Source organism: Gorilla gorilla, chromosome 3 (assembly GCF_029281585.2).
Source record: "Gorilla gorilla gorilla isolate KB3781 chromosome 3, NHGRI_mGorGor1-v2.1_pri, whole genome shotgun sequence".
Classification (NCBI taxonomy): domain Eukaryota; kingdom Metazoa; phylum Chordata; class Mammalia; order Primates; family Hominidae; genus Gorilla; species Gorilla gorilla.
In genome coordinates, this window is record NC_073227.2 from 203,863,696 (window position 1) to 203,878,230 (window position 14,535).

General features: G+C 48.9%; 1 protein-coding gene across 4 annotated transcripts in view; it reads right to left on the reverse strand.

Moving 5' to 3' along the window:
• The window catches only part of DCTD (dCMP deaminase), an 80,368-nt gene that overhangs the window by 13,825 nt on the left and 52,008 nt on the right, over window positions 1–14,535 (reverse strand). Inside the window, exon 7 of one of the 4 annotated variants that reach the window (XM_063705652.1) lies at window positions 1,045–1,524. The exons of 2 other annotated variants lie outside the window; for them this stretch is intronic. In XM_063705652.1, coding sequence (XP_063561722.1) covers window positions 1,392–1,524 — 133 coding nt within the window. In that variant the 3' untranslated portion in view covers window positions 1,045–1,391. Of the gene's footprint in view, window positions 1–1,044; window positions 1,525–14,535 lie in introns of those variants that run through there. One more of the 4 variants, XM_063705651.1, reaches the window with a different exon arrangement.

Here is a 14,535-nt window from a genome sequence, read left to right on the forward strand (position 1 = left end):
AAATGTTGTGTTGAACATTAGGACTCGTGCAGGGCCACTGAGGAGAAGCTGGTAATTGGGTCCTTGGAAAGCTCTAGTCACTTTGCTGGCACACTACAGTGAAAGGGAATGGGGTGGCGGGCGGGGGCGAGGGCAGGGACAGCCACCACTCTCGAGTCTGTCCCTGCACTCCTTGACAGAGAGCTCAGCTGATCAGACGCCCGCGTATTTCCAGATAGATAGTGCTGCTGGGGTGAATTCTGTCTTCCTCCACTCCCAGATTCATATGCTGAAGTCCTAACCCCCCGCCACTCCTCAGAGTGTGACCTTATTTGGAGATTGCTACTGACCCAAGTGGGGTGTGCTCATCTGGCCCAGCAAGGTCAAGCAGTGGCTTTGGGATCCTGGTGAAAGGAAGTGAGGCACTGATTGCAGTGCGCCAAGCAACACTGAAGACCTGCACTCTCCGATGGCTGGCAAGTAAGGGTTTTCAAAGGCAGGAGTACATTTCAGGAAAGCAGAAGTTACGGGCAAAATCAGAGGCTAACACATGATATACATTGCTTTGGCCTAAAAACGTGGAACATCTCAAAGCAGGGGCCCACAGTTCGATTCAAATATTTTCTGATTTGCAGTTGGTTAAGGAGGCAGAGCTTTGTCTACATGTGCTGGGGTCAGCAGAAAGATATGTTAGGGTTGACTCAAGGGCACGACCTCCTCCGGGCCCCTCAGGAAGAACTTTAGAACAAAGAATGCCAGTCCGAAGTTCAGTCCTCAGCTCCCCCTTTTCTGAGGTCTACAGGCCAGTGGATCTGTTTGGTGGGGGTCTGGGTTTCTGAAAAACAACTCAAGGACTTATGTTAAGATGCTAACTTTAGGTCAAACACAGTGGCTCACACCTGTAAACCCAACACTTTAGGAGGCCAACGTGAAAGTGTCAGAGGCGTTTGAACCAGAGCAACTCCATCTTGAATAGGGGCTGGGTAAAATGAGGCTAAGACCTACTGGGCTGCATTCCCAGGAGGTTAGGCATTCTAAGTCACAGGATGAAATAGGAGGTCAGCACAAGATACAGGTCTCAAAGACCTTGCTTTATCAGCAGATTGCAGTAAAGAAGCTGGCAAAAACCCACCAAAACCAAGATGGCAATGAGAATGACCTCTGGTCGTCCTCACTGCTATACACTGTCACCAGCGCCATGATGGTTTACAAGCCATGGCAACATCAGGAAGTCACCCTACATGCTCTAAAAGAAGGAGACCTGAATAATCCACCTCTTACTTAGCACATCATCGAGAAATCACCTTAAAAATGGGCAGCCAGCAGCCCTCGGGGCTGCTCTGCCTATGGAGTAGCCATTCTTTCATTCCTTTACTTGCTTAATAAACTGGATTTCACTTTACTCTATGGATTCATCTCGAATTCTTGTGTGAGGTCCAAGAACCCTCTCTTGGGGTCTGGATCGGGTCTCCTTTCCAGTAACAGGAAGATTGCTTGAGGCGAGGAGTTTGAGACCAGCCTGGGCAATGTAGTGAGACTCTGTCTCTGCAAAAATAAAAATAAATAAATAAAAATTTAAAAAGATGTTATCTTTGGTTTCTGTAGGGAACCAAACATCTCAGGACGCTAACTCCCTTGGCTATTGTTTTAAGCTACTATTACCTTCTTGTTTATCAAGCTGCTCATGTGCTTCTCAGGGCGAGCTGGATGCCTGAAATTTCCCTAGAAGAAACTCAAGATTTTCCTTTATTTTCATGTTTGGTTGGGGTGGGGGGGAAGTGCGTGGCAGGCCCCTAAGAGAGGTCCCTGCTCCATTTCCAGATGGGGTCTTCACAGAGGTAATGGAGTGAAAATGAGGTTATTAAGGCAGACCCTAATCCAATACGATTGGTGTCCTTTCAAAAAGCAGAAAATTGGACACAAACAGGCATAGAGGGAAGACGGTGTGAAGAGACACAGAGAGAAGGTGTCTGTCCACAAGCCAAGGAGAGAGGCCTGGAGCAGACCCTCCCCTCGTAGCCCTCAGAAGAAGTCAACATAGTGGATACCTTGATTTTTGGACGCCAGCTTCAGAACTGAGAGGATAAATTCCTGTTGTCTGAGCACCCCCGTCTGTGGTACTTTGTTATGGCAGCTGGAGCAAACTAGCCTGGCTTTCCAGGACCCGTCTCCAGGGCCTGCTCCCCACCAAAATCCCAGGCAAATACCATATTTCACTCTGTGTTCTTCAAATACACACACACACACACACACACACTCTTAAGTGATGGTAACAATAGAATATGATGTAGTTTCAGCCATTCAAGAGGCTGAGTCAGGAAGATTGCTTGATTCCAGAAGTTGGAGGCTGCAGTGAACCATGATCGTACCACTGCACTCCAGCCTGGACAACAGAGCAAGACCCTGTCTCTATAAATAAATAATAGAATATGACTGAAAAGGGCAGTGGTGAACCAGAGGAAGAAAGGTACTCACTAAGAAGTGAGGATGCCCACTGCAGCCATACATCAGTTGGACCTTCAGCTGGGTTTTACTCCACAAGGCGGAGAGCATGGCAGAAAGACAGGGAGACCCAGAGCACCCAGCCCTCTTGCCCCATCTGGTCCCCAAATCAAAGCCTTTATAAAAGCAACATTGGTGTTATTTAACTCTAAATAATACATGGGCTGGAATCAAAGACATACAAAAGTTTAACATCACCAAGAATTTGTCCTGTCTGCACGGGAGATGTTATCTGTACTATTTGATTTCTGTCCCAGCATCAAATAAACATTTTTATCCCACAAATTTATGGGAAGCAGCTTCTCTCCCTAATATGCAGATGCTAATGTACTTTCTGCCCCACCAGTGTTTTCAGAAAGCATTCTCAGTCTTTGACAGGTAGGAAATTTGCATTTCCATTAGTGAGGCCTTTGTCAATTGTGAGTTATAAAAGCCCCAGAAGAATAGGGTTGGGGGAAACGCATTGTATTTTAAAAGGAGACTTTATTGCATGGTTCAACGAAAGGTACCGAAGTAGATAAAGCCTCTGGAGCGGGCTGCTGAGAAGCCTCACAACGAGGAGAAACTTGTTAATGCACGTGCCTGTCACCGGACAACCAGAGGGGAGGAAAGTCTGAATGTGACTTTACTAGTTTGCAATTTACTGTGTTTAACATTAAAACAGTACACTCTTCTGGGGTGATAAGGGGCATTTGGCGCTGCCAGTCAAGTGCTTCTCGCTCCTGCTCCATTAGCTGCGGCTATAATCTTCTCATTTAAAATCACTGCTGTTCGGCCACAGTGGCTCTGGCAGGGCTGGGGGTTTGATCTGTGTATGTGATTTGTTTTACTCTTTATGTTAGTAGAGTCAAGATGCTCAAGAAAAATAAAAGCTCAAGCATCCCCAGCAGCGAAAAGAATGACGCAAACAGCGCTGCTTCATTTGTTATCTTATTTGCCGTTCAAACTTGGTCTCCAAACACACAGTTAAATAATTCAGTGGCCACACTAAATACTGGAGAGGAGCAGGCAGAGAGAAAGCCATCAGAAGTCACGGGCCAGGGAAACAGCATTTCCTAAGAAGTAAGTAAACCGGAGAGAACGAGGAGTAAGAGGAGCCTCAAGGTGACCTCTGTCTGCCCTGCCCAAGACTCTGCCCAGTGCAAAGCCCATACAGTGGTGCGGGTCGAAGCTCCTTATCTCAGAGATGAAGGAAGTGAGTAAACACAGGCTGGTGACAAGCACAAGGACACACAAATCATTCGTGGTGAGCAAGTTCTGAAGTCCCACCTAGTAGCAGTACAAGCCGCAGACAAAACCCCTTAGACACCGAGTTAAAGAAGGAAGAGCTTTATTCGGCCAGGAGCTTCGGCAAGACTCACGTCTCCAACAACCGAGCTCCCCAAGTGAGCAATTCCTGTCCCTTTTAAGGGCTCCCTACTCTAAGGGGGTCCGTGTGAGAGGGTTGTGATCGACTGAGCAAGCAGGGGGTACGAGACTGGGGGCTGCATGCACCGGTAATTAGAACGGAACAGAACAGGACAGGGATTTTCACAGTGCTTTTCTATACAATGTCTGTAATCTATAGATAACGTAACCGATTAGGTCAGGGCTTGATCTTTAACTACCAGGCCCAGGGTGTGGCACGGGGCTGTCTGCTTGTGGATTTCCTTTCTGCCTTTTAGTTTTTACTTCTTCTCTCTTTGGAGGCAGAAATTGGGCATAAGACAATATGTGGGGTGGTCTCCTCCCTTAACATGTCTTGGTTCATTGTTCAGGGTTTGTCCTGTATATTAGGCTGCCTTCACTGGACACTTTCCTCCTTCCCTCATTGCACAGACACTTACTGAGTGACCACTGTATGCCAGGCACTGAGCATGCAAAGGAGATGCGGCTGGACCAGATCTGCTGTCGTGGAAGGCTCCCTGTTTTAGTGGGGGAGACAGACAATACACGAGGAAGCCAATACATACACGTGATAATGTCAGCGCTATGTGTTGTCAAGAGAACAAAGGTCATGGGGAAGCGTGGGGACAGGGGCCAGTCAGGAGCAGGCACTGAGGAGGCTCTCTGGGGCAGCAGGCAGAGGCATGCATGACAACAAAGCACGTTCCAGACTACCGCAACATCCTGACAGCCTGGCCCAGCTTGGTGTCCCCGCAGCGGGAGGCCTGAATGCAAGGGGAGAGTGGCCACTGCAGAGCAAGAGGCCAGGTCCTGGGGTCATGGAGAGGAGTGGAGTCTGATTCCAGCTGCGATGGAAACCAGTGGGAGATTTTCAGCAAGAAGCGACGTGATTCAATTTCTGTTTTGCAACAGCGCACACAGGCATTGAGAATGGATTCCGGGGTGTAAAAGTGGGGAGCTCAATGTTGCAGCTAGGCTGCTGGGGTCCTGCAGGGCACCCCCTCCCCGGCCCAGACAGCACCTCTCTTTCTTGCCTGAGTTTGGAATCTTTTGAGAATAAACAGTGGAGTGGCAATGGAGGTTAAAATAGCATCCACTTCGATGATAAGGCTCGGGATGAGAACCAAAGACTCCCTAACAACGGCCGCAGAAGCGGACAGTCCTCCACCCCCGATGAGGGGAAGAGGTGCCCTTGGAGGAGCAGCAGACAGCAGCAGCTCCTGCAGGCAGTGCTTCCAAGGGAGGAAGGACGGGCACCGCTGAACAGACACATCCAGCTCATAATCCCCACATTTTTCATTTGCTCTTGTCGCCCAGGCTGGAGTGCAGTGGTGCGATCTCGGCTCACTGCAACCTCCACCTCCCGGGTTCAAACGATTCTCCTGCCTCAGCCTCCTGAGTAGCTGGGACTACAGGCGTGCACCACTGCACATGGCTAATTGTTGTGTTTTTAGTAGAGACGGGGTTTTACCATGTTAGTCAGGCTGGTCTCGAACTCCTGACCTCGTGATCCGCCCGTCTGGGCCTCCCAAAGTGCTGGGATTACAGGCATGAGCCACCGCACCTGGCCAATCTCCACATTTTTCAAATAGCCAGTCATAAGGTGGAGGGGTAAAGGGGCAGGGAGGGGCCAGGAGTAAATGCTAACTGAGCCTCCTCTGCTCGAAAGGGAGCAGGCACAGAGGAGAGGTATTCTGCCCCAGGTTCCAGTGGGTTAGCGCGAGATGTTTGTCATGAAAACGGAGAGTATCTCGAGAGAACATCTGAGAACTTACAGACTCAAAAATAGGCACTGTGCTGGCCAGTCCCAGCTCCTGCCTCTGTGTAGCGGACAGCCTCCCCTCTCCATAAGAGATGGTTATTAATTAAAATGTTAACCATCTTCAGGGACACAGCATTCACTGATCCTTTCAATCAAGAGTTGAGGCTCGCTTTCACCTCTGCTGTCCTCTGTGGAGTTGAAGGGACTCCTACTCTCCTTGTCATAGGTTCTCTTCCACCTGAGAATAGGCCTGTATTATACAGTTCTTACATTTCCCTTTAACAAGTTAAACAACTTCCAACTCCTTTGTAACCTTTGCTCGTTTCTGCTTTTGATTTTCTGCAGTTTTACTGTATTGCTCTTAAAATGCAGACAGCAAAGCACGGCACGCCGCCGCATCACCGGGCCTGACCTCCGCTGCATGTGCACAGCCCGACGGCTGCTCCCTGGCGATGCCATGTCCTCTCGGTTCAGCGCGGCCACACTCGCTCTCTCTGTCAATTTCAGAGCAGCACCAGCTCTCACATTCTGCTTTAGGCACCCAATAACCCCCAAGGTTTTGTCTTTTGACAAGAGACTGATTTCAATAACTTTCTCCTGATAAGAAGACCACTGAGTGACTGAACTAGCTCTGTCCAGTTGACAGAGGCTGTGCGCCGAGTGCTGTCTCCCTCCGGGATCTGCATAAAATGGCGTGCATTCAGTCCTCTAAAGCATTTATCCATGTTATTACTGAAAGACGCCTTATTATTCATCAAGCATTTGTTTAACTTAACTGGGTTACGGTGACTTCTGTTCCTCCTGTCTTCGGAACCTGGCCAACATGGAGGCATTTGCAGGAGCATGAAGAAGGGGCCTCCCCACTTCCTTCAGCCTTAGAGTGAGCACCAAATTGCAAACATTTTCTGCTTCGAGGAAGCAACGCTCCAGCCAGTGCCCAGCACTCCTGCTCTGCTCTGCCTTGGGCCACCGTTTCCCAAACTGGAGGCTCTGGGACATTTTGAGAGCATTACGGATAATGAAGATGAGGCAGAAGCTTCTCCGAAGCAGGCTGTGCGATGAAGGCCAGCACCAGGGTCACCTGACCTATCACCAGCTTGTCGGCCGTTGCTCCCCACCAGGCAATGCTGGCCTCCTCCCTGAACTCTAAACCCTGCAAGCGCCCTCCTGCCTCTGGGATCCTATCCTCACTATGGCCCTGTCTAGAATGCTCTTCCTCTTCCTTTTGTAAACTAAAAATTAAACCCTAAGCTCTCTAACCAACTGAACCTTCTCTTCTCTTGGTCAAGCAGACCCCTGAGAAACCTTAAAAACTGAGTGCCGGCCCGGGCGTGGTGGCTCACGATTGTAATCCCACCACTTTGGGAAGCTGAGGCGGGCGGATCACAAGGTCAGGAGTTCAAGACCAGCCTGACCAACATGGTGAAACCCTGTCCCTACTAAAAATACAAAAATTAGCCAGGCATGGTGGCGGGCACCTGTAATCCCAGCTACTCAGGAGGCTGAGGCAGGAGAATGGCGTGAACCCGGGAGGCAGAGCTTGCAGTGACCCAAGATCACGCCACTATACTTCAGCCTGGGCGACACAGCGAGACTCCGTCTCAAAACAAAACAAAATAAAACAAAACAAACTAACTAACTAATAAAACCTGAGTTCCTGGCCATGACAGGGAGGCCATAACCTCCTGGGAGGTTAAACACACCTCGCTAGACTCCCTCTTTTTCACACTTTAGATACAACTGACCAGCATATGATAGAGATCATAAGACTGACGCAATGGACTCTCCATGGCAATAAGATACCAAGTTAGAAACAAGACCTGGCCATGCCAGGTAAGGGTTAAGTCATGCAACTCTACACTTAAAGAATAAACCATACTCTGGGCCAGGTGCAGTGGCTCATGCCTGTAATCTCAGCACTTTGGGAGGCCGAGGTGGGAGGATCACCTGAGGCCAGGAGTTCAAGACCAGACTGACCAACGTGGTGAAACCCCATCTCTACTAAAAATACAAAAATTAGCTGGGTGTGGTGGTGCACACCTGTAATCCCAGCTACTCAGGAGGCTGAGGCAGGAGAATTGCTTGAACTTGAAAGTGGAGGTTGCAGTGAGCCGAGATCGCGCCATTATGTTCCAGCCTGGGCATCACCATGAGACTCTGTCTCAAAAAAAAAAAAAAAAAAAAAAAAACAAGAATAAACCATGATCTAACTGCCACAAGCTTTTTCTTCTTCTCTAGCAGCTAAACAAGCACTGGCCTTGAGATAAGCAATGTTGAAGCAACTGCAGCTTACCAGCCACCAGATGCTAACTGAGCCCCTGTTCCACCAGCCACGACTACAGCTTTGATTGGACAAGAGACTGATTTCAATAACTCTCTCCTGATAAGAAGACCACCAAGTGACTATGAACTGTTCTGTCCAGTTGACAGAGGCTGTGCACTGAGTGCCTTCATGTCCTAAAAAGATCTTTGGATTCATACGGCCTAACTGTAATACACTGAAATGTTACGTCCCCACCCCAAGGTGAACATGGGTTGTATGTTACATGCATGTTTGTTTAATACACATGTGTTGGGACCACCTTCATGAATATTAATAGCTCCTCCTGTAATCTGTTGACTAGGTCTGTTTAGCCAACCCATTCAGCATAAATCCCCTACCCCAGCCCCTCCAACCTCCAAGTGCCTGTCTCTGGCCTTGGCCAGAGGCTGTGCTTTCCAGCCTGCAGAATGGCCATCTTGCAGGCTATAACCATTTATAAGAAATAAGGTTTCCTTTTCTGGCCAGGCGCAGTGGCTCACACCTGTAATCCCAGCACCTGGGGAGTCTGAGGTGGGCGAATCACTTGAGGCCAGGAAGTTGAGACCAGCCTGACCAAAATGTTGAAACCCTATCTCTCCTAAAAATACAAGTTAGCCGGGTGTGGTAATGTACACCTGTAATCCCAGCTACTCAGGAGGCTGAGGCAGAAGAATTGCTTGAGCCTGGGAGGTGGAGGTTGCAGTGAGCCGAGATTGCATCACTGCACTCCAGCCTAGGTGACAGAGAGAAACCCTGTCTCAAATAAATAAATAAATAAATAAACAAAGTTATAAGGTTTCCTTTTCTCAATTTATAAATCTTGGTTTTTTTTTTTTCAGTTACTTTCAACCCATTGACATTTTTCTTCCAATCACATTCTTTCTTCCCTCACATTCCTACCTGCTAAGCATTCCCTGAACACTAGAACTGTGGAAGTGGTGTGTGCCTATTCCAGGCCTTCCCTCCCTCCCCCTGTATTTCCCATGTACCATCCTTTGGACCAGTCCTGCCCAATAGAACTTTCCATGATGTCAGCAATATTCTGTATCTGCGCTGTTCAATATGGTAACCACAAGCCACACTTGAAATGTGGCTAATGAGACTGAGGAAGAGAATTTTTAATTTTACTTAATTCCAATGTAAGTTTAAATAGCCACATGCAGCCAGTGGCTACTGTGTTGGACAGCATGGCTGTAGCCCTTCCCTCATCTGCCAGCTGGAAGTTGAAACTGAGGGTAACCTGGGAGCCACCTATTGCAGACGGTGGAGGCTCTGTTAGGTTGAGGCCCTGAATGACTGCATGGAGCAGAGCATACACCCTATTGCCACACCCTGCTCCTGATCAGAAACTTTATGTGAGAGAGAAATTAACACCCACCATGTTAAGCCACTGAGGTTTTGGAGTTTATCTGTTAGAGCAACTACTATCACCTTAACAAATCAGGTCAGTCTGCTGTTACTGTAACAAATCAGCCAATAGGCTGGCTCTGAGGACAGGAAGATAAGTAAGAAGTAGCCCCTGGCTTCAAAAAGCCCCCTCTCAGGACGATACCTGGTCCACAAGACACATTCAATGTCATCTGCAGAATGAATGAATGCGTTATTCCAGTGTTACACTTCTCATTTTTCAGCTAAATTAGAAGCTCATTGAGGGACTGGACCCCATTCCCCCAAATTACGCACATTATATATTGTATTATGTGTATTCTATACAGTGCTAGCAAACTGCAGGGGCTCACTAATGAAGGAATGAATGAATGAATCCGTGGAGGCCAGCAGCCCCATAAAAAACCCCGCTGTAGCTGGGCGTGGTGGCTCACGCCTGTAATCCCAGCACTTTGGGGAGCCGAGGCGGGCGGATCACGAGGTCAGGAGATCGAGACCATCCTGGCTAACACGGTGAAAACCCCGTCTCTACTAAAAATACAAAAAAAAATAGCTGGGCGTGGTGGCGGGCGCCTGTAGTCCCAGCTACTCCGGAGGCTGAGGCAGGAGAATGGTGTGAACCTGGAAGGCGGAACTTGCAGTGAACCCATATTGCGCACTGCACTCCAGCCTGGGTGACAGAGCAAGACTCCATTTCAAAAAAACAAAACAAAACAAAACACCCCGCTGTCGGATGCTGCGGGCTCTTTCTCCTTCCTGCCCACCAAGGCTCCCCACAATTGCTCTTGTCCTTCGTTTCCCGTCTCCCTCCTTTTCCCTCATCACCTCTCACATACAATCGCTCAACAGACGATCCCCTTACTCTCGTTCTCAAAGCTGTGGAAATTCTCTGTTATAGGCCCGTGTCCCCCTCAAAATGCATATGTTGAAATTCTAACCCCTAGTCCCTCAAAATGTGCCCCTATTTGGACACAGGGTTGTTGCAGGTGTAATTAGTTAAGCTGAGATAAGATCATACTGGCAGGGGTTGGGGGGGTGGGCCCTAATCCCACATGACCAGTGTTCTCTTTAAAAAAACAAATTTGCACACAGACAGACATGTAGGAAGAGCACTACATACAGAAAAAGACAGTGATTAGGGTGAGGCTTCTCCAAGGCAAGGAACACCGAAGATCGCCAGGGAATCTCCAGAAGCCTGGGGAGAGGCACGGCGCAGGCTCTCTCACAGCCCCAGGAGGAGCCAACCCTGCCGATACCTTGACCCTCCAGGCTCCGGAACTTGGGGCCATACATTTCTGTTGTGGAAGCCACGCAGTTTGCAGTACTTTGTTAGGGAGCCCTAGGTAACAAACACATGCTCCCACTAACTTTTTTGATAGAAAGGGATCCATTGGTACCGAGAAAGAAGCTCCTGCCCTCTCCGGGGGCCTCCCAGGCCCAGGGATCTCTTGTATTGGTGAGTTTGCTGCAAGAGCATCAAAGACTCCCCTGGAGGCATGGCCAGGTGTTTCCCAGGCTGCTGTGATTTCAAACTTTCTGTCCCACTTTTCCTGATGAATACCCGTAACTCTCACTTTTCAAGCTTCACTATTCCACTCTACAGATCACAGGACTCAGGCGCTAGATTCACCATCATCATCACAAAAATATTAGAAAATTTTTCTAATTTTCCGCAAGGCAGATTCAAAAGCCACAGCCCTTATTTTCTGGGACATCAAGTCCAAGATCAGTATGTTGATGCCACCATGTCATTTATTTTAATTTGCTTGGTGGTTCACTGAATACTTATTGAGCACCTACTTTGCATGAGGTGCTATGGGATGTTTTTGTCAAGGCTTTGAAAATTAGCCGGGAGAATGGATAGAAGGGAGTTTGGCATCATATTTTATTCCAGAACCTGCCCATCTCCTGGAGAGCCGCTGTGTAAAGAGCCATTTGCAAGCTCATCACAGTGATTAGCCAGAAGCAAGCAAGCAAGCAAGCAAGCAAGGGGGAGCCTGCCATTCCTCTCCCGGCCCCACCTGGAGCTCACACCTTCTGCAGCCTGTCTGCAGCCACACTCGGGCCCTGCAGGGGGCCCGCCTGGGCCAGGATGATCCCCAGAAGACAGACCTGCTTCCCCACAACTTGGAAGCTAAGTGGAGAAAAATGCACCTTTCTGGCTAACAGAACACCTCCTCACAGGCCCCCATGCCAACGACAGAGTCCTGGCAGAGCGTGGCTCTGACTGTCACACTCGAGTTAGCACAGCCACCAGGAGTTGGGTAGTTCTCAGCTCACACCATCCTCCGAAAGGCTCTAGCAAACCAGAAATTAAAGTGGAGCCCCACTGCGTGCCAGCTGACAGCCTGCAGCAGATAAAATGGCAAAAACCACTGCTGCTGCCGAGGCTCTGGAGACCCTCCACTCACACACACAGCCCTCCAGGTCACTGGGAAGCATTTCCTGCCGCCCCCAGCCTTCCCTGGGTGCCTGTGTCCTTGACCGGTGGCTCCAGTGGGCGGCCTCCCAGGCTGTCACTGGCCGCTGGCCCACTCTCTCCCCACCTCCTCTGCCAGGCCTGAGCACGCCAGTCTTTTTGGCCAGAGCGAATCCTACCTGTAGGATTTTCACTTATCTCTGTGAAGTGGAAAAAAAGTCAAGCAAGTCATATTGGAAACTGAAGCCAAAGCACTTAACCTCCTCTTGGGAAGGAGTTCTCCTCCTGGGACTGGCTTTGCTGTGCCAAGTTCAGGAAAGAAAAGCAAATGTGAGAACAAAGGTGCCTGGCCGTGCCGCCCGGCTGATGGGCAGGTGGCTGGCCCCACTCCATGGTGGCAGCACCTGGCCAAGACCATTTCCTTTCTCCATAGAAGTGGCTGCACTCACACCTGGTAACGTTAGCAGCACCTGAGAGGAGCGCAGAGGTGCGGCCACTGATGCCCACCGAGAGGCAGCGTCCTAGGCTGCCTGACCCCAGCGTGGGAGCGTGTCTGAGCTGACTGCATTGCTGAACCCTAACTTCCCCGTCTCTGAACTGGAGATGATCCCACCACGTACTCATGCGTCTTCGGAAGCTTAATTAATCAACAGTGATTAAATGCCTTGAAGTCGAAGCATGCTGGAATAAATAGCACCTCTGGTGAAGAGGAGTCACTGCCCTGGCCTTCGGCTCAGATGTCTGGATCATAATTCAAGGCTAGTCACTAATTTTAGTGTGTGGCCTTCATATTTCTGTTTCTTTGCAATGCAGGCAATTGACTAAATCACCTTATGGTTTCCTGCTCTTTGTCTGGATTGACGGATTTGGGCAAGTTTCCCCTGCAGCCTCCAGGCTGCAGAGCCCTTCCCTGCTCTCCTCTGGCAGTCACCACCCACCTCCTTCTTTGCTCATTCATGCCTCCTCCAGGCCTCAGAGAGGACACCCTCTCCATGAAGTCCTCCCTCTGCCTCGACCACACCCCAGCGCCAGCCTGAGCTGAGTTCCTCCTGGCAGCCGTGCCCCCACTTCCCCTCCATAGCACTGCCCCTTCTCCTGGGCTCCACAGAGAGGGCAGGGACTGTGGCTGTGTTTCCCTCACCAGCCAGCACAGGGTGTGACACACAGCAGGTCCTGGTGATGGAAGAAGTACACAATGCTTGGGTCACGACTCCTAATATGAAGAGGTTCACCCAAAGGGAATAAGCCCCTTCCCTAATTTCATGCATGGGTCTTCAATGAAACCCAAGCCCACAAAGGCTTTTTAGTGGACACGGGCTGCTTTAAAGGAATCAATAAATCAATTTCCAGGTTCTCAACTTCCTAAAATTGATCTGCCAAGAATGTGCCAGCATTCTGCAGCATCGTTTCCCCTCCCCACCCCCTTCCACAACAGTCTTCTCTATGAACAGAAGAAAGTCCTTCCTCTCACCCATCCTGAATTGCCTTGGGGTGCAAACACCTCTAGGACACTAAAAAAGAGACAATTCCTGAATACACTATTCTTGAGGACTCTTTAAGGTCAAGGCAAGGAGAGCTTCGGAAAGACCCTTGAGGCCCGGCACGGTGGCTTACGCCTGTAATCCCAACATTTTGGGAGGCTGAGGCAGGTGGATCACTTGAGATCAGGAATTCGAGACTAGCCTGGCCAACAGGTGAGACACCGTCTCTACTAAAACTACAAAATTTAGCCAGGTGTAGTGGTGGGTGCCTGTAGTCCCAGCTACTTGGGAGGCTGAGGCGGGAAAATCGCTTGAACCCAGGAGGCAGAGGCTGCAGTGAGCCGAGATCACGCCACTGCACTCCAGCCTGGGCAACAGAGCGAGACCCTGACTCAAAAAAATAAAATAAAATAAAGGAGAGAAACAAAATACCGTATGCAGGAAAGGAAATCTTTTAACATGATTTAAACTTATAACAAAAAATTGGACCTGTTTACCTAAAAATGTATGAAGTGATACATAGTTTTTCAAAAATTATTGTAGGGTCTATACAGGAAAATAGATTGGGGCCACTGCATGAATTCACAGGCAAGGGGTGCCAGATTGGGGAGGAGCACAGCCTCCTGCTGTCCGAGGAGGAGTAGTGCAGAGCTGAAAAGCCCGGGAGGATAGATGAGGGAGAGACCTCAGATTCGAAGGGCCCCTCCTTACAGAGATTGTGGGACACGCACATTTGCTTCCCCACCAGACCTCCGTTTTCTGCCTGTTCAATATTTTAAAGGTGTTTCTTTGGATTTGTTGTTGAGTCTACAGAACAGAGAGAAGTGAAAACCTTTTTAAAAAGGAAAGGAGAGGTCTAGAAAGACTGAGAAAAGCATTTGGGGACTGCAGTGAGAATGAACAACAGAAATCCAAGTAAAAGGGAAATTAAAAGAACGAAGAAATGTAAAACGACAAGAACAACAGCAAGTTAGTGATTTCTCTAAAATGCATCTTGTGAGAAGAAAGCTAGGCTTTCTTTTTACAGGAACTCAGGAAGCTGTGAATTCAGGGGGATCCTAGATTTGAGTAGAAAAACAATTACCTCTTATTTTCACTAACCTCTAGCTGAAACTTAGCATTTCCTTTAATTATAAATGTGGCCACTGAACCACAGTAGTATTAGCAGTTCCTGTGGTTTGTTCCCAGTAGAAATCACAGATATTTTTATATCCCATTACCAGTCGCTGCAAATATCCTGAAATATTATTTACCCTTATCACTACTTCAAAGTTATGGTGGTTATTAAACCTGCATGAGATCTTGTTATGTAACACAT